The sequence below is a fragment of the Anolis sagrei genome, chromosome 2, assembly GCF_037176765.1.
Source record: "Anolis sagrei isolate rAnoSag1 chromosome 2, rAnoSag1.mat, whole genome shotgun sequence".
NCBI classification, from domain to species: domain Eukaryota; kingdom Metazoa; phylum Chordata; class Lepidosauria; order Squamata; family Dactyloidae; genus Anolis; species Anolis sagrei.
In genome coordinates, this window is record NC_090022.1 from 86,555,198 (window position 1) to 86,578,579 (window position 23,382).

Here is a 23,382-nt window from a genome sequence, read left to right on the forward strand (position 1 = left end):
TAGGTCTCTACTGTTTATTCTGTTTTTAAAAAGGTTTCTTTGCTTATTTGCTCTTCTGTGTTGCACACAGAAAGCATGCTTATTCATTCTGCAAGAGTAGATCTTTCAAATTTAAAAAAATAGTGCCCTTGTTAGCGAACATGGAGCTGTTAAGCTCTGATTTCTAGCCAAAAGCTAATGTCAGACTTAATGAGATTGACTATTGAATCAGCAGACAACAGTGCATAAGCTGGCCAGAGCCTGAACCTTTTGTGTGTTTGTTCAATCAGAGTTTAACCTACTTTTTAATTTAGTACCCTGTTTAATTAAAATAATACAGTTTTTTATTTCTAGCTATTAAAAACTGGTTTTCTTATAATAGGATTTGCTCTTTAATAAATACAACAGATGGAAACTTAAAAGGCACTCCTTGAACTTGGGAAAGCAGCCAAAAATCTATATTAATATAGTGCTTAATTTGTAGTTGTCAAGAAGGCTTCAGCTGAGAAGGCAGCTTTTATAATTAGAAATGAAGTGTGTTAAAGCTTCTATAATGTATGGTAACTGAGATTTCAAAATGTCCTTGTTAAATGTTGAGAGAAATGTCACAAAAAGGATATTTGTTTTGCTCTGGAAAATTCAGAAAACTTTTAAGTGGAGGGAACTATCAGGATCTCCAAACTCTTCCTTTTTGCTTTAAAAAGCTGGATAATAGCTATACAACACTCTTTAATATGTTTAAAGTTATCACGTGTTTTCTTAGTTGTCCTTGTACCAACTATATGAAACAGGCCAGAATTAATTAATATTCTCAAATTTAGATTTAGACTCAATATTTCTATGCACACTCTTGATCATGTAAAGATTTCTTTTAAACATGTCAATGCTTCTTGGAAGGGTTGGCTAGATTGTTATTGGAAATTTTTGGAAATATTTCAGGTAACTAGTAGTATCCAATGTAATCATTTCACAGTATATAGGATTTGTGGGGGTTCCTTATAAATACATAACAATTATGGGTTGAATCCAACATAAGCCCTTCTTATAATACAGCTTTTTTAAAAAAAAAATAATACAGCTATTGAAATGTAAATGATTTGTTAAGTTTTAACAAGTCTCATCAATTACAACTAGTGCTGAATGTCACCACTATTAAGACCTCTTATTTATATGCATAGCTATTACTTCACACAGTGAATAGAAACAGAACATGACTGGTGCAGAAGATCTGCTTAAGAAGGTTCTCATTAAGCTTCACTGGGTTTGGTATATTATTATTATTATTATTATATCTTTTTTCTCTCCAAAAGGAGCCCAAAGCAGCAGAAAATACTAAAAACAATACAATATACAACGTAGAACGTAAAACAGATAAGCACTAAAATAGAATAAAAAAGCTGGATAATAGTTCTGTAACACCTTTTAAAACAATTAAAAATGATTAAAATGGTGCATAAAACACTACACAAAGTCTTTAAAATTCTCTTCTTTAAAAGCCAGCCTGAATAAAATGGTTTTAGCCTGTCACCAGATGGACAGCAGGGGACCAGAGTTGAGGAGCAACCACCAAGAAGGAAGACTCTCTTGCATTTCCACCAACCATGTTTGCGGTTGTAGTGGAACTGAGAGAAGGGCCTCTCCTGGTGATCTCAGAGTCTAAGCAGGTTCATACCAGGAGATAAGATCTGCCAAATAGTCTGGATATGAGGTGTTTAGGGATTTATAGGCCATAATCAACACTTTGAATTGTACCCAGAAGCTGACTGGCAGCCAGTGAAGCTATTGTAATATTCCCTGTAACCTGCCCCAATTAGTAATCTGGCCTCAGCTCTGTGGACCAGCTGAAGTTTACAAACTCACTTGAAAGGCAGCTGTACATAGAGCACAGTACAACAATCCAAAGAGGGTGTAACTAGGCATTTACCACCATGGCCAGATCCAATATCTCAGTGACCAGGTGCATTTGGCACACAAGTTTTAAATGTATGGATGCATTCCTAGCTACCACAGAAAAACCGGGCATTCGGGTTCAACACCAAGTCCAAGAGTACCTCCAAACTGCAGACTTGTATCTTCAGAAGGACTATAGCCCCATACAACTAGTCTTAGGTTTCTTTTCAGTATCCATAAACCAAACTTGCTAGTATTTTCAGAATCTATCTGATCCAAATATCATGTTACAGCTAGATAGTACAGGCAGTTGTCACAACCTGACTCTATTTTGCATTCATAGTACCTGCCTTTTTCTATATGATCAGGTTAGAGTTGTCGTATAATAGATTAATGTAAACAGTGACAACATTTTTGACAGTTCAGGCAGAAAAAAATAATATTTAAAAATCATGCATAGGCCAGGGGATATATACTGGCAGTGCCTAATATGAGAAATCTCAGCTTTTGTGCTATATGTTAGCAAAGCCATATGCTTTTGCATTTACCAAATGAGTTGAATGTGGTTGAGAATCATAAGCTGCCCAGAAATTCTACATTGTTTATAATGCTCCTAATATTACAGTAGTGGAACCCTGAAATTCTTTCTAGATTGATAAATGTTTGCATTGATTGTATCAAATTATATGTAGACATAGCAACAATTTCATTTGTAAATGTTACAAATGAAAATGAACAGGAAATTAATGTGATGTTAGAGGCCAGTCCTTTCAATCCCTCTTAAAATGGGCCCATCTGGGGTTTTTTATTATTTATTATTTTTATTTTTTGTCAGATGCAAGATGAGCAAGATGAGCAAACATGCATTTTACTAGATGTTGGTTCCACTGTCAACCATTACGGTTACAGGTAAAGACTGTGGTCATGGGTAAAACCCAAACTGAGACCACAATATCAACTCATAGTATTTGTCCTTCAGACTAAAGCAAAAATTAGGAATGTGTTCATTCAAGATGTGATGAAAACACTTTTTAGCACATTCAGGTAAGCATATCATATTCATTGCAGAGTTTAGGAAAATTGAACAAAAGTGTAGTCAAAAAGCCCATGGCTGTGCTTAAATTTAGCCCACGCTGCTGCTTTCTCAGCGGTGAAAGGCAAACCCCTGATACAAATCAATTCAGACTGTCAGTCAACTTAACTGCAGCAGAAATCTGTTTACCCGTGATCTGGCTATACTGGTATAAGGCTTTTTAGAGTAAAAAAAATGAAATAAAGGAGTGGAAGGTGGACTGAGAGGAAAAGGGCCATGCAAACTTAAAGGAATACTTGCCTTTCAGCAGAGTGGGTGAGGCAATCCAAATGACAAAGGTGGTAACTGCCAGAGGTCAAGCAATGGGAATGCGTGTGAGTGGGAGAGTGAGAAGCATATGTGGTTAGAGGCAAATCTAACTCAATTGGTCAATAGAGAAGAACACAGGAAGAGCCCTGTTTGATGTGACCAAAAGGCTATCTAATCCAGAACCCTTTCCCTACCTTGATTAATGAGATATATTTGGCAAGCTCTTGAGTAGGATTTGAACGAAATGGCATGCTCCCGCTTGTGATTTTCAGCAACTGGTATTCAGAGATTACTGTGTCTAATAATAATAATAATAATAATAATAATAATAATAATAATAACAACAACAACAATCTGTCAACTGCAGAAGGCAACCTTTCTTGGATCTGCACACATCATTTGAAAATACATCACACAGTCCTAGACGCTTGGGAAGTGTTTTACTTGTGATTTTGTGATAGGAAATCCAGCATATAGATCTCGTTTGCTGTGACATACTGTGGTTTTGTGTCAGTAAAATAATAATAATAATAATAATAATAATAATAATAATAATAATAATGTTATTACCCACCAATGATGATGTTTATACCCCACTTTTTCTCTCCACAAGGAGACTCAAAGCATCTCTACCTGCAACTCAAAAAGTATTGTATTCGGACATTATGATTCATACCCATTGATGTGTTACCCTTTGTGAATTTGTCTAATCTTTTATGTATGACGGGCTAGTGGCCATCATTACATCTTGTAGAATTTAATTAGAATGTAGCTGCTCTATGTGTAGCACTTCCTTTGTTTTGCCCTGAAACTCCCTCCATGCTGCTTCAATGGATGAGCATAGGTTCTAGCATTGTAAGAAATAGGCAAAGTAAATCAGGATATTTTACCAAAAGATGCAGAACTGATGGATATTTATTTAGATACAATATAGGTATATTATTTCTAGAGACAGTGAGAAGATCACCCCCAGAAAGGTGTGCCAATATGAAAATCAAAGGTAAAGCAAAATTGCCATGCACACCTATTATTACCCCCTTAAAAATTGTATGTAGTTTCGGAGGCCACTTCCCTAGTAGTGTTTATGGTGATATCTGAGCATCACTTCACTTGAAACTATCATGCATAGGAAGCACAACAGAAATTGTAGGATTCATTAGGGAAATATACCTCAATTAACAAAGCAGATACATTCCAAGGCATTACTTCTTTAACAGAAATGTGGTACCAGAGACAAAAATAACATGGAAAAAAACAGAGATGGAATCCTACACCACAAAAGAGAGCACTTCACCAACAAACTTTATATTCAAAACTTAACAATATTTACATTTGAAATAAAACAACCAGGGCAAGTAAACCTTGTACAAGTATACGGAAACATGTTCAACTTTCTAAAGTCTACTTTAACCCTTCTTCTAAAGGGTTCTTTTTTTCTTTGAACTGCCTTCACTTTTTAAAATTCCATTTGGGTTGCCAAACTTCATTTATTTATTTACTTATTTTATTTATACCTCGCCTCTCCCCCCCCCCCCCCAGTGGGGACTGAAGTGGCTAACAATCACAAACTTTGTTCATAATTTAAAACAAAGTGAATACAACAACAACAACAACAACAACAACAACAACAACAACAATAATACAGTGTGAATTTAGGTTAAAATATAATAAATACACTTAAAATAGCATTTAAAACTCACAATTCTCCCCTGATTCCCTCCCACACCTCCCCAGCAGCGTTCCCTTATCCTTCCCCAAATGCCAGCTAATAGAGAAAGGTGGAAGGAATCAGGGATGAGGCTCTCCTGGTTGCTCTTGAAGGGTGTCCCACAGGCTCGGAGCAGCCCTCTCCTTTGTTCCCATCAAACATGTTTGAGCAGGTGGTGGGACAGAGAGAAGGCTCTCCCCAGTTGATCGTAGATGTCTCACAAGTTCATAGGAGGCAATACGATCCTTCAGATAACCTGGTCCAAAGCTATACAGGGCTTTGGAAGTTAAAACCAGCACTTCGAATTGTGCCCAGAAACATGTTGGCAGCCAGTGGAACTGCTGCAACCGAGGAGTTGTACACTCCATGTAGCCAGCCCCAGTAAGCGGTCTGGCTGCTGCTCTTGGAACCAACTGAAGTTTCTGAACACTTTTCAAAGGTAGCCCCACATAAAGTGCATTACAATAGTTCAACCAGGATGTAACCAAGGTATGGACCACCATGGCCAGATCCAACTTCTCCAGGGACAGGCTCAGTTGATGCACTAGCTTTGACTGTGCAAAAGTGTCATTGCTGATACCTGAGTCTCCGGGTTCAGAGCTGAATTCAGGAGTACCCCAAACTGCAAACCTGCATTTTCAGGGGGAGCATGACCACATTTAGCACAGGCTGAAACCCTATTCCTAGATCAGTCCTTTGACTGACCAGCAGCAACTCTCTCTAGTCTGGATTAAACTTCAACTTTACAGATCTATGTTTTTATAACATGTTTGATGTAGCTGGCGAGGCAAGCTGATCTCCTTTCCCTTTTTTCAGCTGCTGTGTACCATAAACGTAATAAGCAGGCACACATGTATCAGTTGGAGTAGAAACCCATTTTTCTGACCTCAAGCTTTAACTGCATTAGTTGCAGCATAGGCACTGCTGTAGAGAGCTCTACCCAAAATCTGTGTTTCCCTAACTTTTCATCATTTTCCCAAGGCTAATCCTGTTTAACATTGGGCAAAGCGGGGGGGGGGGGGGGGGTTGGGTGTAAAAGACCTTTGTAAAAAAGACCATCTTTGTCAGAGGTATGTTGGTATGGGTTGAAAGACTTTGAAGGGAATCCTTGAGTTCTCTGGTCAAATCTAATGCTGTCACAAGATGATGATAAAGAGGCACAAGATGCCTCTTGTAAATAAACACGCCTTCATATCTTGGGCACCATATTCTATTTCTGAAAGACTTGTTTGGGGTGGAATTTTTTTCATAAACTTAGATAAATCTTCTGCAATTTCCAAACTATTTTTAATATCCTTGAGAGAACAAGTACATGATTGTTGCTGTCATTTTTAAATGTGTCAACAATAGATTGAGTATCTCTACGTTTTCCTGACAAGATTAGCTTTCTTTGCTTTTACATGGAAATATTTTTCCCTTCTAATTTGCTAAAGTCCTGTTGAATTTCACTGCTTCGAATTTAACATTGTATTTCAAATGATGTCATGTCAGGGCAAACAAAATAGAGGTGGAAATTAATTTTCAGAGTCTTGGGATAAAATGCTTTTGCCCTTTTGTATTACAGTATCACACTAACGATTCATGTTTAGTTAATTATCCACTCCAGTCCCTAATAGTTGCCCAGCAAGTCATCCTCACTGTGTGTTTTTTGTAGTTTGAATTGGGCTATGCTGTACATCTGTCAGGATTAAAATCATTTAATTGCTGTTTGGATAACTGGGCTGCCTAAGAACACTTTGGCTCTCTCTCAGCGTTTAGTAAACATATTATTCAAAATATTGTTGGAGCATTACACCAATGTAACTCTAGGTTATTCTGGTAGTTATACTTTTTACATGCTTGAATTTAAAACAATTCCACATGCACACACAGTACATTGTGTCAGCTTGAAATCTGACATAGGCACAGTTCTGTTCCCCTTTTACATGACTCAGAATGTCTATTGGAATGGCCCAGAATGGTGACGAAGACATTGCCAGATGAAGCATTTTGTATTCTGGTGGAGCATGTTGAAGAACTTGGCTATAACCTGTTCCTTTTGATGAAGGTACTTCATTTTTTTAAAAAGAAAATCAGATTTCTCATTTATGTGTCTATACATAATAGCCACAGTCCTAACACATAATTTGGCATTCTTAGGCACACTGGAATCATGGACTTAAATGTAATTTGCTCTGTATTAAGCTATGCCATGAACATTACAGTGTATTTGAAGTGGATACTATTCAGTAGTATGCATTATGGTTCTCATTCTTCCCTTTGCCATATATTTATGCACATTCATATCATGTATAAGTGATACTCATATCAAATTGACCAGACTGGTTGTCTTATCAGATTTCCCTTGGGTCTACAGTTCCTAATAACTGATGCCAGGTCAGTTCACAATAGCACCTTCTGTATAAATGATTTAGTCATGCATACAGAAACCAAACTGGTGTGCATCACCAAGATGTGAGTGAACAGGATGGGTTTTGTCTATCACAGCTGACCTCACTTGAGTACTTGGTGGAGCATCAGGACAGAGGAGGACAAAGACAGTTGGCAACAGTCTGTAAGAATTCCATATTGTCTGGGTTAGCCACAGTTTGGAGGGCCTGCACCTGACTTTGACTGAGCTCTTATCACTACTTAGGGATTTTCTTCCTGTGATCCTTTCCTTGCTGCCCAGAAATCTCCTTGTGTTAGCTGAGCGAAGTGGTATCAGATTGAGGATCAGCAGCCAGTTGATGATTGAGTTGGTAGTCAACTTCAGTTGAGCTTTCAGTGGATTTTCATTAGTGGATTACCTTGGTTGTCATCTGGGATGACCTTGCTGTGCAAGTAATTGTGAAAGTGTCCCTGTGGCTTGGATATCAATGACTTTATATCTTCCAGGGTTGGGTATCTGATATTTGAGAACTAATTGCTTGTTGGAAAGGGGCCTTTAATAATGTGCTGTATACTGTAGGCTATATTTGTTTTCTTTAGCAATTATTACTTTTAATCATTGTACTTTTATCACTATGATAGTGCAAAGCCCCAAATGACTTAGGACCACTGTGCCTAAAGGTATATCTGTACCATGTACTCCAACATAATTATTAAAATCATCTTCAGTAAGTCTTACCATCTACAAATACATACCAGGTGACTGCCAGGGAAAGAAATTTCTCAATAGTGGCCATATGTCTGTGAAATGACTTCCTACGGGAGACCCACCTGGCATATTCCTATAGAAGCCAGACTGAGACCTTCCCTTTCAGAAGCCTTTGTAATTTAATTTTTATTTTGTTAAAGGTTGGGCGATCCCTCTTAGCTCAAGGATGATTGTCTTCCAGATGTGGTGTCTTGGCAGTGGGTCTGTAGGTGGCTGTGGAGTCCTATTCTTGATCCGCATGTTCTCCCACATTGAGGACATCAGTTTCCAGGTGAAAGGTGGTCCCGATCAGGATTGGCTTGATATGCCTTCCTCTCGGCACGTTTCTCCCTTTCACCCTCCATTCGTGCCTCTTCGAATTCCGCTGGTTACAGCTGGCCTCCAGTTAGAGTGCTCAAGGGCCAGTGCTTCCCAGTTCCCGGTGTCTGTGCTTTGAAATCCTTGACTACTATACAAAAACAAAGATAGCCCTCTTGGTCCTGAGAAAAAAAAGGCGGATTGCATATTAAGTCAAACACGGGTTATAAACAACATGCATGTTTTTAAGTTCTCCTGAATTCCCCATCAGGCTACAAGCAAAGCTAAATTCCAGGAAGAATGAACTAAAAAACTCAAAAAGTTGATTAGTTGATTACCTCGGAATCTGCACTTGATACAATGTTAAAGATAGAACATGGGAAATGAATGCAGACATTTGAATTAGATTCATCAGGTGCTCTACTGAGTTCCAGTTGCAAGGAGAGTGTTCCTTGTAGTGGTGGAATGAAGAGATAAAGAATGTTTCCCTCATTTTAAAAAAAATGCAGTTATTGCTCAGAAATACCTCCATTATTAGGAGAAATGGGTTTTGTGACATGAGTAGATAAAGTTTTTTATATTAGGTTTTTATTCATTGCAGACAATGTGCTTAATGAAAAAAAGTCAATAGAAGACAAACTGGATAGCTTCACCCAATACAGTGAACCCTTGGTATCTACTAGGTTTGGTTCCAGGACCTCATGTGGATGCCAAAATTCATAGTTACTGAAGTTCCATTATATACATAGTACAGTGATATCCCTTATATAAAATGGGAAATGAAAGCTTGGGTTTTTAAATATATTTTCAAACTGTAGATGATTGAATCTGTGGATGCAAAATCCCTGGATATGTAGGGCCAGCTGTACTTGTAGGAGATGGAGCTTCAAAGAATAAAATCTCTACTTCAGGTAGTATTTTAAAATGTACCATACAGGCAATGGGGTTTTCAGTAATTGCTCTTCTTTCTGTGTGTGTGTGATCTGTGGCACAGTTTTCTGATTGTTCACATGACCCTGTTTCCAAAGCTGAGTAGGAGTCTTAAATAAACCTGTGTCAAGAACTACTTCAATCTTTCTGAAAGATGCTTCCCCCAGGCAGATCAGTGATTTTTACTGAGATATTCAAGAATGCTAAGAGCTCAAGTGGGATGCAATTCTCAAATCTTACTGAAATAAGCATGTTGACTAATGCTCTATTTCCATTCTGCTGTACCTCTTGAGACACACATATATCCTACATACACACCCTCGTTTACACACCTACATATATAATACGATAAAGAAACAGAAACTTAGTTGCTATGCTTACTGGTGCTTAACATGTGGATTTGATTCCTATTCCAGATCTTGACTATGTCTTCGAGATGTTTATGTCTTCTTGATGCGTATATTATTAGCAAGAGTCACCATGATAGAGTAGTTTAAATGTTGGAGTAAACTCTGGGAACCTGGGGTTCAAATCCCCACTTAGCTGGGAAAATCATATTCACTCAGACTGAGCAGGAGGTAATGGCAAACCTCTCCCCACAAATTCTTGCCAATATTTTTTAATGATAGAGTTGCCATAGGTGAGAGTTGAAGGTGCATAACAGAAATAGCAAGATTTATTGGCAGAATAAAGAATGTCTTCCTATAGCTGCACATTTCTTATTTAACCAGATTTTTTGTACTGAGAAGAAAACACAGAAAATATTGGGAGACAAACACTGAACAAAGTTAAGAGTGGAATTGGAGTATGTAGATAATTAGCATGCCTTCTGCTCTATAGATTTGGGATTAGCAGAGCAGAATATCTGAATTTGAGAGTTATGTAATGTAATCGTTTGCGTAGCATCATAGCATATAATGGTTCTATTTCTGTCCTAACTGACGCTGTGAAGCTGCTTTCAGTTTGATCAGCACCGTATTCCCACTCAGCTTTCTGTTAAGAAAAACAGTGCACATTTGAGCAAGAAACCAAGGTTTTAAGATTAAAATAAATGATATTACTTTTAAGAGGCCTCTTTTAGTCTTGTTTTATGGTATATTTGTACAGCTAGGCTGTCAAGAGTGAGAGTTTCGACTGACCTGCTTCCAGTAAAGACTGAACTTGCTTGTCTGTTTGAAAGGTTTTTCAGGAAAGTAATATACGCAGGAGTGGATTGTGTCTTGACAGAGTTCTTTCATCAATTATGAAGAAGGAAATTCATATGAGAAATCAGGCAAGAGCGGACATCTGTCTCTGACCTATGCAGATACAGGCATGAAACTCTCCATCTGTATTAGTAGCAAAATGACTATAGTTAGGAAGAGTGAAAGAGAATGTCTGGGGAAGGTCTGACCTGGGCCACTGGGGAATTGCACTCACCCCCCAATATCAGGGTTTGCTTACTTCCTCTGACACACTCCAGAGTTTATTTGGGCTGCCAAATAATGCCATTCCAAAATAAAATAAGAAGTGGCTTAAAAATATCTAGAGGGAGATATGTTAGCATAAATTGCTGCCATGGGAAACATAATTCAGCCCCTTTTTCCTATACAAAGAGAAGCCTGTGAAATTTGAGTGGCTCAAGGTTGTCTTGAAGATAAGATGCACCACAAAGGCCATCCTTTATCCATTCCTACCCTGTTGATAATCTATTGATGGAGGCTAGTCCAGTATCAGGAGGGAGAAATTGAAGGATGGTATTGTCTCTCAATACAACATGTTCATTTCAGACACTCTGTGCCGATCATTCCTAAGGAGGCCCAACTATATTGGGCTCATGGTGATCCAATTTTGTCGTAGGTGGTTGTGTTCCCCTCAATCTCCTCCAGCATCTCAGTATCTTTAGCACAAGCCCTGCTACAGTGCACAAAGGATGCACAGAGGAGACCAGGAGAGCACAGTAGAGAATGAAATGGGTAGTTCCCTGTCCTGTGTCTCTTATTAACTTTGAATTAGCTTCCCACTCTCGGTCCAGGTGGACAACAGCTTGGTACTCTTACAATTACATTGTTCTCAAGGGCAGTATTCTGCATTTTTTGCAAGGAATATTTAAAGTTTTTTCTTGGGGGAAAATGGTATGGTGCGGTGGTTTTGAGCGTTGGACCACAGTTCTAGAGCCCAGATGTCAGTTCTCTGCTCAGTCACAAAAACCCACAGAGGGGCCCCAGAAAACCCCATGATAAGGTCACTATGAATTGGAAACAACTTGAAGGCACACAACAGCAACAACAACACAGATGTTTCAAATCTTTAAAGATGTATGTGAAGGTACCAGGTTGAGCTATCAACCTGGCTCTCATAGAAACAAGTGGAAGACGCAGCATGGCTAGGCATGCGGTGTAGCCTGCCTCCATTTCTACTTACCACGAATAGTAAAGTGACATTTAAGATACTGGGAACTAGGGTGATATTTTTAATAAGCACACTGAAGTTTGTGGCTGATTTTTTTCTTTTCTTCAATGTTATTTTATTGTATTGTGAAGGAAACCAAATTCTGTTTGTTGAAAATTGAAATTACCCATGGGGCACTGAAGAGAATGATAGTAGATGGAAAATAGTAAATAGGTTTTTTCCCCTTTCAATGGAATTTTCAGCTAGATGATGTTTCCTATTTTTGTCAACTGAACAGGTGTCTCTGGTGGATTAAAAATCTTTATTACAATTACTTTTTAAAAAGAACAGAAACTGTCAAGAAAAAGTTCTGTTTCTTAAGACAGATATTGGTGGGAGAAGGGAGAATGATTCTTCTAATTGAACAATGCTGTCATTTAAAATAAGCAATGTATACTTTTTATTTAGAATTTTTGTGTTTTTAAGTTAATATTTGAATCACCTTGGTTTAAATCCAGTCATTAGTCCCACATAGAGTAGACACACTGGATCAATGGATTCTACATGAGTATTCAGTTGCCAAGTTGCTATTATGTCATTGAAAGGTAATTATGCAGCCCGCAGGCTGCTTGTGGCTTTGGGGGAGGGAATAAGATGGCTGTGAGGACTTCCATTGATTCTCCTTAGCAGCCAGCATCCCCCAAAAATTTCAGTTTTGAGGGAGTCGAACCTTGGCTGTTGAAGCTATGTGAGCTCTGGAGCATACCTACTCCTAAGTTAATGGGTCTTTCTAGTAGGATTATTGATTGGATTCAAATTGATCTTAAAAGTCATAGCAGTATAATCAAAACTTAAAATTAAATCTTAAATACTCAATTAATCAATCAAGATTTCATTGATTCCTACTGATGACATGTCCATATGATACTTGAATTAGTGCTTGTATGCAGTGATGTATAACAGGAAATAGGTTTCTCTTTCTCATTTTCCGATGTTTCCTGTAGCCTAAAGTAGTGCTGGTTTAACTTTTCAAAGGATGGATACTTTTGATTATCTGGATTTGAATGGAAACTAATGGAAGAGAGTGGGTTATTATGGACAGCTGTTAACAAACCACATTTTTTTCCTGCCTCAATCCTAATAGGGCTGTTCTAACAATTGCTTTTTGTTTGTTTGCAGGTGGCCATTTTTTCCACCGCAATTCTCTCTCTCCTCGGAGCCTGGTCTATGAGAATGACTTCTCTTCCATTGAGCCCGTCTTGGACATGTATGATGAGAACAAGACCTGAAGAGGATCTGCATCCTTCTTGCTTTGCTCTCTTTCCCGTTTTCCTTTTCCGTTTCTCATTCCTATTGTTGTGTACTCCTTCCATGGGTGTCCTTTGTCTGAAGAAGAGCTGCCTTTTCCAGAACATGTGCCTGGCTGCCAGGCTGCAAAGGTGAAGCTCAGCTGAGGCAATATCTGAGGATGACATCTGTGAACGGATGAAGTGTGCACACACGTCGGCTGTGGGAGGTTGCCGAATGGCAGAATTGCCATTAGCAGTGCCAGAATGATGGTGTCAGTATGCTAGAGGTTTACCCTACTCGGTTTTAATTTTGTACAACAATCACCTCTCTTGAGTAGGCACATGGTATTTCTCTTTTTTAATACAAAAATTGCAGTGTTTGCCAGCTTCATTGCCTGACGGAGGAGGGGGCAGGCTGACTGCCCAAAGCGCTCCAGCTACTCTTTGTTCTGTCTTTGCTCTTACACTGAACAGTCCCCATTTCAAAGGGATCTCCAAGAAATGTATTAACATCCCAGCTTTGCTGTTTTAACAGGCTGATGGCAGAGCAAACCAACTTTACAGCCTGCGACATCCATACAAGATTCTGGGGATCTTTGTGTTTTGTTGCTGAGCCTAACTACGGACAAAACCTGCTTAGAAAGAATGCAAAAAACGAAACAAAACAAAAACACAGCCATTTTTCCAGCCTTCTCCAGAAGGAATCTCTAACTTTAAAATATGCTGCTGAAATTTATATACCCAATATTTGACCTTTAGGTGATTTCGGACATCTTAAGAAGAATCCAGGAATAAAAAATAAAAAAAAACAATAGGTTATTGCTTGTTTTTAAAAGATGTGTTGTTTTTTCACTCTGATTTTTAAGAAGCCAGCTATGTTGGTGTTATATGCTGAAGGAACTGGAAACCTTCCTTCCTACATGTTTTTATTGAGATAACTCCACATTATAGAGCAACAAACATTTTTTTTCCAAAGCTGCTCCTGTTCCAGGGGACATAAATATTATGAATACAGCAAGGAGGTAAATCAGCAGCTGCTTTGACATCCAAATGAATCCCTTTTTACTATAATGGGACATGAGTAGCAGGACATAAATTTTCTGATGCAAAAATGGACAGCTAAAGATGAAAGACTAATGTTTTTTTTTAAAAAAAAAACTGTCAACAGTGTTGCTTGAGCAAAAAAAAAAGTATGATAATATTCAGATTTGATTTGAACTGTGGAATTGTTTCTCTGGAGTAGGTTTTCCTGCTGAGGATGCCACATGAAACATTAACAACTGACAAGTGTCATTTTCCCCCACTGCAAATCTGAGCTATGTAGAGATAGAAATGGTACCCTTGTAGTGTGAACATGAGCTTAATTCTCTTGTCAATCTTGATTGCTGAAGAGCCTGGAAGCCAAAAGAAAAGGTAAGGAATGCTGTGTGGGTACAATTAGGCAACTTAAGCTGTATGCAGCCAGATGGAAAGCGTCTTGGTCTTTTTCCTACAGAGAGTAAAGATTTACAGTAACTGGGAAATTGTTTCTTACTAAAACAAGAACTCCCTTGTCCTGGAATGTAGTGGAACTTTGATGCAAAGACTTGAAGGTAGCTCTGTGAAGCTATCTTGGGGGGGGGGGGGGGGGGATATTAATAGGGATGCTTGGTTTGCGTTGCTGTGATCGCCATATTGTGTCCAATCATTCTTGACTGGATGGTGCAGAGCTTAAGGGTTTATCACTGGCAACCGTTTGTTTGTTATTTGTGCCAGGTAAGTTTTAATATTCACCACTAACCATGAGAAATTCTAAACAAAATATTTTTAAAGCACAGTCTTGAAGTGTTGTGAATTAAATTTAGAGGTTTGGGAGAGAAAAATAGTAATATGCTTAAAAAGATTACAGTGATATTACTTGAATGGACACATACACAGACCCAGCATTCATTTTTCCTTGTACAAACTGCCAATGTTGTATACATTCAACTGTTGATTGGAAAGTGGTATCACATTATGTAAAGTGCACTCATGGAAAAAGATATTAGTAGAACTTTGATAAGAAAAAACTAAATCAAGTTCAGTACTCTTTGCTGTACCTTAAGTCATAACAGCACACTTTTGGTAAATCTGAATTTTAGAAAATTAACAAGCTATAATTTAAAACTCTGAAGTGCTGATTGCACCAGGCTTTGCAAATTCCAATAGTAGTGCAATAGTAACTTTGAGCACTGGGTGAGGGTGGGATGAAATGGGTAGTCCACAGGCTAAAAGAATGTGAATTGGATAGATCGTGAGAAAACATTAATTGGAAGCAAAATACATTCCCCATGTTAAAATGCAAATAGAACCCAATCCAGAGGAGGAAAGAGTATTTCTTAAATTCTGTTTCAAATATATTGTTTCTAGAGCTTAATTATACCTGATTTATTTTACATTTGAATTCAACTCTATAAAATATAGGATGTAGATAGGATGTTTCATGAGTGAATTGTAATATAGACACGTTTCAACAGACATCAACCCCATTGTTCTTACAAATCTGTACAATTTTCAGCAAAATGTCCTGCGTCCAGTGTCCACCTTTTAACTTTTCAAACTGGAATCACTCTATAGAGATGAATAGGGCAATCACTAGTTTTTAAGTGGTTTAAGACTGGATTATTGTTTGCTAGGAAAAACAAACTAGTTTCCTCTCTAAATCAGGCAGACCATTACTTCTCCTACCACAGTGATGACAATTATGAAGTCATTCAGATGTTGTTGGACTGCAAGTCCCAGCAGTCCCGAGGCAACTCAGTCAATGGTGAAAAATACTGCAGGTTGCAGTCTAATATCTGGGGAACTAAACAGTTACAGCCACTGCTGTACCTCTGCATTGTCTTTCTTTACTTCAGAATCACATGCAAAAGGTTCTTTCCCAGGGCCTGGAATCAGTGATTCTTTTAACTAAAGCTTTTTGGGATTGAACTTGGAAATTTCTCCATTCAAAGTTGTGCTATCCTCTCAGGATACTTCAATTGCATGGCTGTAGCCGGTCTCCCCATCACTAATATTTTAATTTGGTGGTCTAAGCATTGGCAGTGGTGTCTGCAGTCAATGATATAAAGGGAGCACTTAGAATAAGACATAAAACATTTAATGACTGCAGTTAATTACTAACTCATCTTAGTCTTAAGAATTTGGTTTTTGTTTTGTTTTGTTTGCAATGCTGGATACATTGACTCATGAGGATATAATTATATGAACCTAGACCAAGCTGGTGCCCTCCGAACATTCTAGATTATATCTCTCATCACTTCTCATCATCGGTAATGTTTCTGGGGCTGATGGGAAATTTAGTCCAAAATTTCTGGATCGCCTTAGCTGGAGAAAAGCTTACCTTATGTTTTAATAATGAAAGCATTCAAATATCTCTCTGATTCATTTCTGTATAGCTTTTCAAATTTTGCTAAGCTATACATTCTAGTGTGACTCTGACATTTAAAAAGGGGGGGGGGGGAATCCTCATCCTATTCTGAGGATAGTGTTCAGCACCATGGACACCTGCTTTAAATACACACAAAACCCAGAGTGGATTCACCACTAGGCACCATTGGTATTTTAAAAACAATATCCTTAAGGAGAAGTGTTATAATTCTTCTGCCTCAATTATGCCTATCTCAGTGTTTTTAGGACTGTTTTTTCCCCTCTATATCTTGTCTATCTTCCATTATTTTACATTTTGTTATAAGTATTCCAGGGAGAATAAAATTCAATAAATAGCAATTGATATGTAGTCACCCTGTGAAGAAAAATGGCTTATATTTAGAGGCAAATGCTCATTTATGCCACGAGGATATAATTCCCTCATTTCTTCTATGGTAGCTTTTTCATTGTCACAATTTCTGAAAATAAGTTGGCTTAGGATGAGAGCACATGCAAATTGATTCTCAAAATTGAAGTGGGTGGACATATCTGTTCATAGATGAAAAGGAATGGTCACAGGTTTTGTCTAAATATCTAAGTATGTGTAATAGTATTTTAAAACAGAGAAATAGAAAGCAATCTATAGAAAGCAAACCACAGAAAATTAAACAATTTATAAACTTGCTCATTCTTACTGCCTTTCAAGCAGAAACATTGCTTAATTTTAAAAAAAGACTTAAATAAGAAGTTAGTGATTAGTTTGCATGCTAAAAAACGTTCAACAAAAATTTATAGCAAAAGCATAGCCATAACATTTTTTTTCTATGCAGAGATTGTCTAATGGAGGGTGGGGAGATATAAGACAGATAATTGTGCTTTTTTTTTTCCTCCCCCAGATGGAAATGAGTTTCATAACTATGGCCTGAGAAATATCCTTGTCCATGTACCCTGTCTTACAGGAAGCATTGCTTGGACTGGGATTTGATATTTTTGCCAAGTTATCTTTGCCCGATTGCCAATACTTCTTCCCAGTTCACAGCTTCAGGGGCAGCAATCATTTTATAAATACCTGGATGTGTTCACTTTTTTGTAGGCAGTAAATGCCATGATGGTAAATGCCATAATCCTAATAATATTCTGTCCAAAAATGACTAGAAGGTCTATTTGAAATGCCAAAGTTTTCCCAGCTAATGTATATAATAATTAATTGAACTCTTTCAAGTAATATCATTGCAGAAACAGTGTCTAAGAACAATGATGCTTTTTAAAATAAAATTCCCCAGATTTTACTGTTTTCAAATATAGAGAACAGGGTTGGGCTTAACATTAATCAACACCTGCCAGCTAGCCAATAGTTAGATATACTAGGAGTTGCAGTCCCACTGTCTCATGTGTCTCCAGTTCTCTTGCAGATGAAAGCAACAGTGGCTTAGACCATTGAGATTGTACCCTCTCCTTTTCTCATTATTATTCCAGAGCCTAGCATTGTAGTTGTAGGCAGCTCTGGAAGAAAATAGACTTTATGAGGACTTTATGGCAAGACACATGTGTTCACACACTTAATGTGCAACAGAGTCTGTGTTGAAGGAGGATGTAACTATTTCCTATCTCATGTACTGCATGCACTGCATAGGGGGCCAAGTCCACAACCTGTTTCTAATAATTTCCCACAACCTCTCCATGAATCATCCTTTTCATGGTATGTATCATGGCGAAGGAAGTGATATAACTTGTACCAGAAGTTTTTGTTTTTTCCATGTCAAGAGTTACTTGAGAAACTGCAAGTCGCTTCTGGTATGAAGGAATTGGAATCCTTCATATTCCAATTCCTTGCCCAGGGGACACCAGGGGACACCTGGATGTTTTGATGTTTTATCATCCTTGAGGGATGCTTCTCTCATGTCCCCACCGGAGGCTCTGCCACAAGTTAATTAAGAGTACTAATGGCCTGCTAGGTGTGTGAATAAGATTTAGGTTTCTGCCTGCTTCTGCCTGCCTGCTTCTAAAGTGTCAAAGGTGGACTTATAGGAAGAGGATCTGTTTTATGTCTGATCTTCTAGGAGGGGCCCTAAGAAAGCGCAATAAATATATAACCATGCAGAAAATGTGAGTACTGTGAAAAAAAAAAAGAAACTGTACATAGAAAATACAACATGGAATGATGGTTTACTTTCTGCTTTGATGCAGTCATCTTTGTGACCTTCCTAAGTACATGCAAAATTGCAGAGGAATCATTCAGTTCAGTCCATTAAGTGCTATTCTTTATTCATATTGTAATAATTTATTTGTATGAGACCCTCCTCAAAGAACTCCTCATAGTAATTAATCCATAAGTTGAAAGCATCCATCTTGTTGTGTGCAGAAGTATCCAATTGTCCCAAAGGAATGGGGAAAGAACTGAATGAGGCCAGTCAGTAACTTAGGACAAGCATTTTGTTTATGACTGTTGGAGTCTTGAGTTTTTGAGTCTTAAGCACCAAGGAGTTGCAAACATGGGCATATCTACACAAATACATATTTTTGCCATTTCTGCCACCAGTTTTTCCCCCAAAGAATGCTGGTGATTCTGTTATCTCACAAAGTTGATGGCACTAACATTTAATATCTCACATGCCTCCCCCCCCCCCCCCCCAAACAGTTTCCTTCTTTGCACAAAAAGAGGAACATTGTTAGGCCTCTCTCTCCTGAACTAAATCATTGACCTGGCTTGGTGGAAGGTTTATTTATCTAATTATTTAACGTGTCAGGAGTGAACCAAACAGTAGCATTGCATTTTATTTTTAAAAAATACAAAGTTTGCAAACTTGGCATTCTATTAAATATCCTTTGACCAGTAGCTGGCCACTTGGAGTGCCTCTGGTTTTTCTATAAGAAGGTCCTCAATTGTGCATGTGGCAGGGCTCAGGTTGCATTGTAATAGATGGTCTGTGATTTGCTCTTCTCCACACTCACATGTCGTGGACTCCACTTTGTGTCCCCATTTCTTAAGGTTGGCTCTGCATCTCGTGGTGCCAGAACACAGTCTGTTCAGCACCTTCCAAGTTGCCCAGTTTTCTGTGTGCCCAGGAGGGAGTCTCTCATTTGGTATGAGCCATTGATTGAGGTTCTGGGTTTTAGCCTGCCACTTTTGGACTCTTGCCTGTTGAGGTGTTCCAGCGGTTGTCTCTGTAGATCTTAGAAAACTATTTTTTTATTTAAGTTGTTGGCGTGCTGGCTGCTATCCAAATGGGATGGGCTGGAGATGTCACTGCCTGGAAGAGAGGATTTAGTATTTGAGGAGAAGACAAAAAAATCAAAGCGAAGTCTTAAAGTAGCTTTCATCCCATTTTGAATGATGCAGTATTTTTCCAGTCCATGGACCTTGCTCAAGTGTTACTCATTTTTCCACCCACAGAGACATCCCATCTGCGTGAAGCAATTAAGATTGTGTCAGCTGGTAATGCCTTTTTAAAGCTGGGTGATCTTAAAGCATCTAGGCCATCTATTTATCCCTGAGTATTCATGTTTAATTTTTATGCTCCACAAAAAATGTGAATCTCCCCTCCCCCCCCTTTTAAAAATACTCAGATAAGAGGATCTCTTTTAATAAATTGCTCAACTGATGGTTGCTGCTAAATATTCCCATTACCTTCATTTTTTTCTGTGTTCACTTCCCGAAACTGTCCTTGTACTCCCCTGCCTGGTACATACTCCCCGCCAAGACACACACAGCATTGTATGCCTTATAACAGCTACTTATGGCTGAATCTCTTATCAAAAGCTATAAAAGGAGATCAAAGAAATAATCTGCCTCTTTAAAACTTGCATGAACACAGAAAAACTGTAGGAGTGCAGCAAGCCTATATTTCTGTAGCTCTGTTTGGCTTTAGAATAAAGAAAGGAATGATGACATCATGGGTTCCCATAACTTTCTGTTGTTTATGGTGACATCTAGTGGAGACAAACAGGACAAATCTATTCCCCCAATTCATTTGATGTTTTAACCCCTGCTTAGAAAATAAAATCTTAGAAAATGATATCATATTTGTAACAGGAGTTATAACAAATCTCTGTGCTGTAAACAAATAATACTTTTCTCAGTCCATAAACATATCTCTGTTTTGGCCTGTTCTACATTAAGCTTTGCCTCAATTTACCAATTATTTTACTTAATCAATCTTTTTCATTCTGAGGTACCCCTATACTAAATACTGAGACATGGTCCTTTTCATCTAGAGCTTCGCCATTAATAAAAGAACATTTTGGTTTTATTGTTAAGAGCCTAAGAAGCTGCCTTATACTAAGTCTGGTCATTGTCCCATGTTGAAACCAATTAGCATCCATTTTCCAAGGTTTCAATCAGAATCCTTTTTTAAACTTACCTAGAGGTAGCAGAAATTGAAAATGGAGCTTTCTCCAATGAGTGTTGATTTGTACCTAGTTAATATCAATGGTACTTTAAATATTCCCAAGGTTTAGCGGGAAAGTGTTTAATCCTTTTTAGTTGTTCTTTATTTCAGTGAGAAACACAATCAGAAGTGTATGTTCTAGTCACAGTGAAGCAAGCAACTGCACAAATTGTAACTGCAAACTTGAACACTTGCAGATAGAATGACAATGGTCAAAAAGTTATGATAATAGAAAGATCACCTGGGTGGACTTTGTGGGAAGGACACAAGAGTACTGTGTCTCGCCTAGATAGGACCACACATTAACACCTATTTAAAAGAGGATCAGCACCGTTCAGAAGGTTACATGTTTTTTAATAATCAGTTTTAGCAAAAACACTCGCCCTGCTTTTTAAAACAGTAAACATGAATTCCATGTTGGATGCTGATCAATATGTCAAACTCATTCTGAAATGCAGTGATGGGACAGTACTGCATTTCTCGAAGTCATTTATGTAATGCAACATTTAACAGTCTATATTTCCTGATAATCTTAGTTTAGAGTGCAAAGAGAACTTCAGTAGTAATTAAAAACTAATCTGCAGAAAACTAGCAATGTGCACACCCAAACATTACTGTGTTCTGAAGGGCAAACATAGAATGTATTCAAATGTATTTCTATAACTATACTAATGCATTTGCCATAGGAAGAGACTTTGGTTCACTTTCCTATCAGTTCAGCAAAACAAATGAAAATAATCTGGTGTGTTACATACCAGACTGGAAACTGTAAGTTTTGAACAGAAAATACTCAAATACACCAGATGGTCCAGAACACCTAATTGTTCATTGCTTCCGTTTCCTAGCTCACAGGAATTGTGTGAGACTTTGTTGATAATTATGAATAGCAAGCTTCTTGCATGGATGGTACTATATAAATGCTTACACGTTTGTCCACTTGTGCAAAGAACCACAGCTTGTTTGCTTATGTCTCCATTTGCCCAAAATTTCCCTTATAGGTGTCAGGCATTCTGCAGTGCTGGACCATGTTGGATGATACTTTGTGATCAGTTTTTGTGGAGTGACCCTGGTTACTGTCTCCCATTCCTTTTATTCTTTCAGTGTTTGCTCAATTACATTTGGTCAGCTCTCCTTGTCGCTTATTTATCTCTCTTTCTTTTTGGTGCATTCAGACAACAGAGTACAGTGGATTATCATTTTAAGGAGATGATTTGCTAACTTACTAAATTGGTGTAGTGCCAGTGATTCCAAGATATCTACACAGTTGTAAGGATCAATGCCTTATCTCCTTAAAATTGCCAGCTTTGTAAATAACTTAGCAATGACTAACTACTTGCTAAAATCACAAATTCTTATTGACTTGGAGAACAGTGCTCAAATTATGGCGGGTAGGATAATGAAATCCAAAGTCCCAAACTCTGTCTCAACCCAATTTTAAATCAAACCATGAGATCACCTTCAGCCTTCCAGAAATAGCAGTCGGGTGGGGAGGGGCACAGGAGACGGGACAGGCCTTTCTTGCCTTCTTGTAATTTTTGCACTGCTCACAAGGATGTAAGAAATTCAGAAAGACCCAGCTATCACATTTGTTAACAGGGGGTTGAATTCCAGTAACAAAAAGCGCATGTAAAATGGCTGTCACTTGCCCAGCTCCGTAGCTTGTTTAAAAAGACTTGCTATTTTTCCCAGCACAGAAGCAAATCACATTTGCAATGGCTTTGACTAACTTACTTCCAAGGTCAAATAAAATGTCTTCAGTTATGGGCACTGAAGAGGAAATAATCTTGCTCTATCATTATTTAGGCTGCACAGGTTCAGATGTGGTGGTTGGCAAAAAGCTCACAATTGTTGTTGCAGGATGAAAAACCCTTACACCTGGACCTATCCAAAGAACGTATATGAAGGTTTGCCACCTTTCCTTTTTCTGACAGTGGCACCCTAGACCAAATTGAATTTGTACAGCTCCTCTTGGCATAAAACTTCAGTAAGAGGAGAAAGCTATACTTGTCAGGTTCCTTCCTGTCATGCAGCAACCTCACGAGCCTTGCCAGGAAAAGAGTGGGGATGGGGGGAAAGCAGCAATCTCTGGATATTTGTGGAAATGAACATTGTTAGATCTGAGGGGAAATGCCACCGCCAGAATTAAACATTAGTCATCCTTTCCTATCTCTTCTGCATCTGTACATTGCTCACTGTGGTGATAAAATCTCCACACTAAGCCTTATTTGTCAGGAAATTTTAAAAAAAACTTCTCAGAAGTGCACAAAGCTAGTGGTATCTCAGTTATTCGGTCAACTTCATATTGAAAGAAATTGATATCAGATAGATGCCCTTTTTGTGCCATTTAAGGGCTATGCGTGCAATCTTTTGGTTTGTAGCTATCGGTAGAACATATTTGTATGGGCATTTTGTTACAATCACAAAGTGCTGATGGAAGCACCATTTCAGGGGTGTGCTGAGCCAGGATTTCAGCACATAGAACCACAGTCTTGAGTTCAGACTGTTAGCCCAGATAAAAGATTAAGTAGATAGCTGTGTCCTTAAAGGTTATATGTCTGCTCAGGATCCCCAAGTACAGACCAAGTCTAACTATGCACAAAATGCAGTGAGAACAATTTTTAACAGAAAGGGGTTTTTTAAAAGAAAAGAAAACTATATTGGCA

At 38.2% G+C, this 23,382-nt stretch overlaps 1 protein-coding gene across 1 annotated transcript in view; it reads left to right on the forward strand.

The window, feature by feature from the left end:
* Nucleotides 1-14,459, forward strand: part of RNF130 (ring finger protein 130) — a 73,721-nt gene extending 59,262 nt beyond the window's left edge. Inside the window, exon 8 of the mRNA XM_060765415.2 lies at nt 12,835-14,459. Within this exon, the coding sequence (XP_060621398.1) occupies nt 12,835-12,944 (110 nt within the window). The 3' untranslated portion in view covers nt 12,945-14,459. The remainder of the gene's footprint in view (nt 1-12,834) is intronic.
* The last annotated feature ends 8,923 nt before the right edge of the window (nt 14,460-23,382 follow it).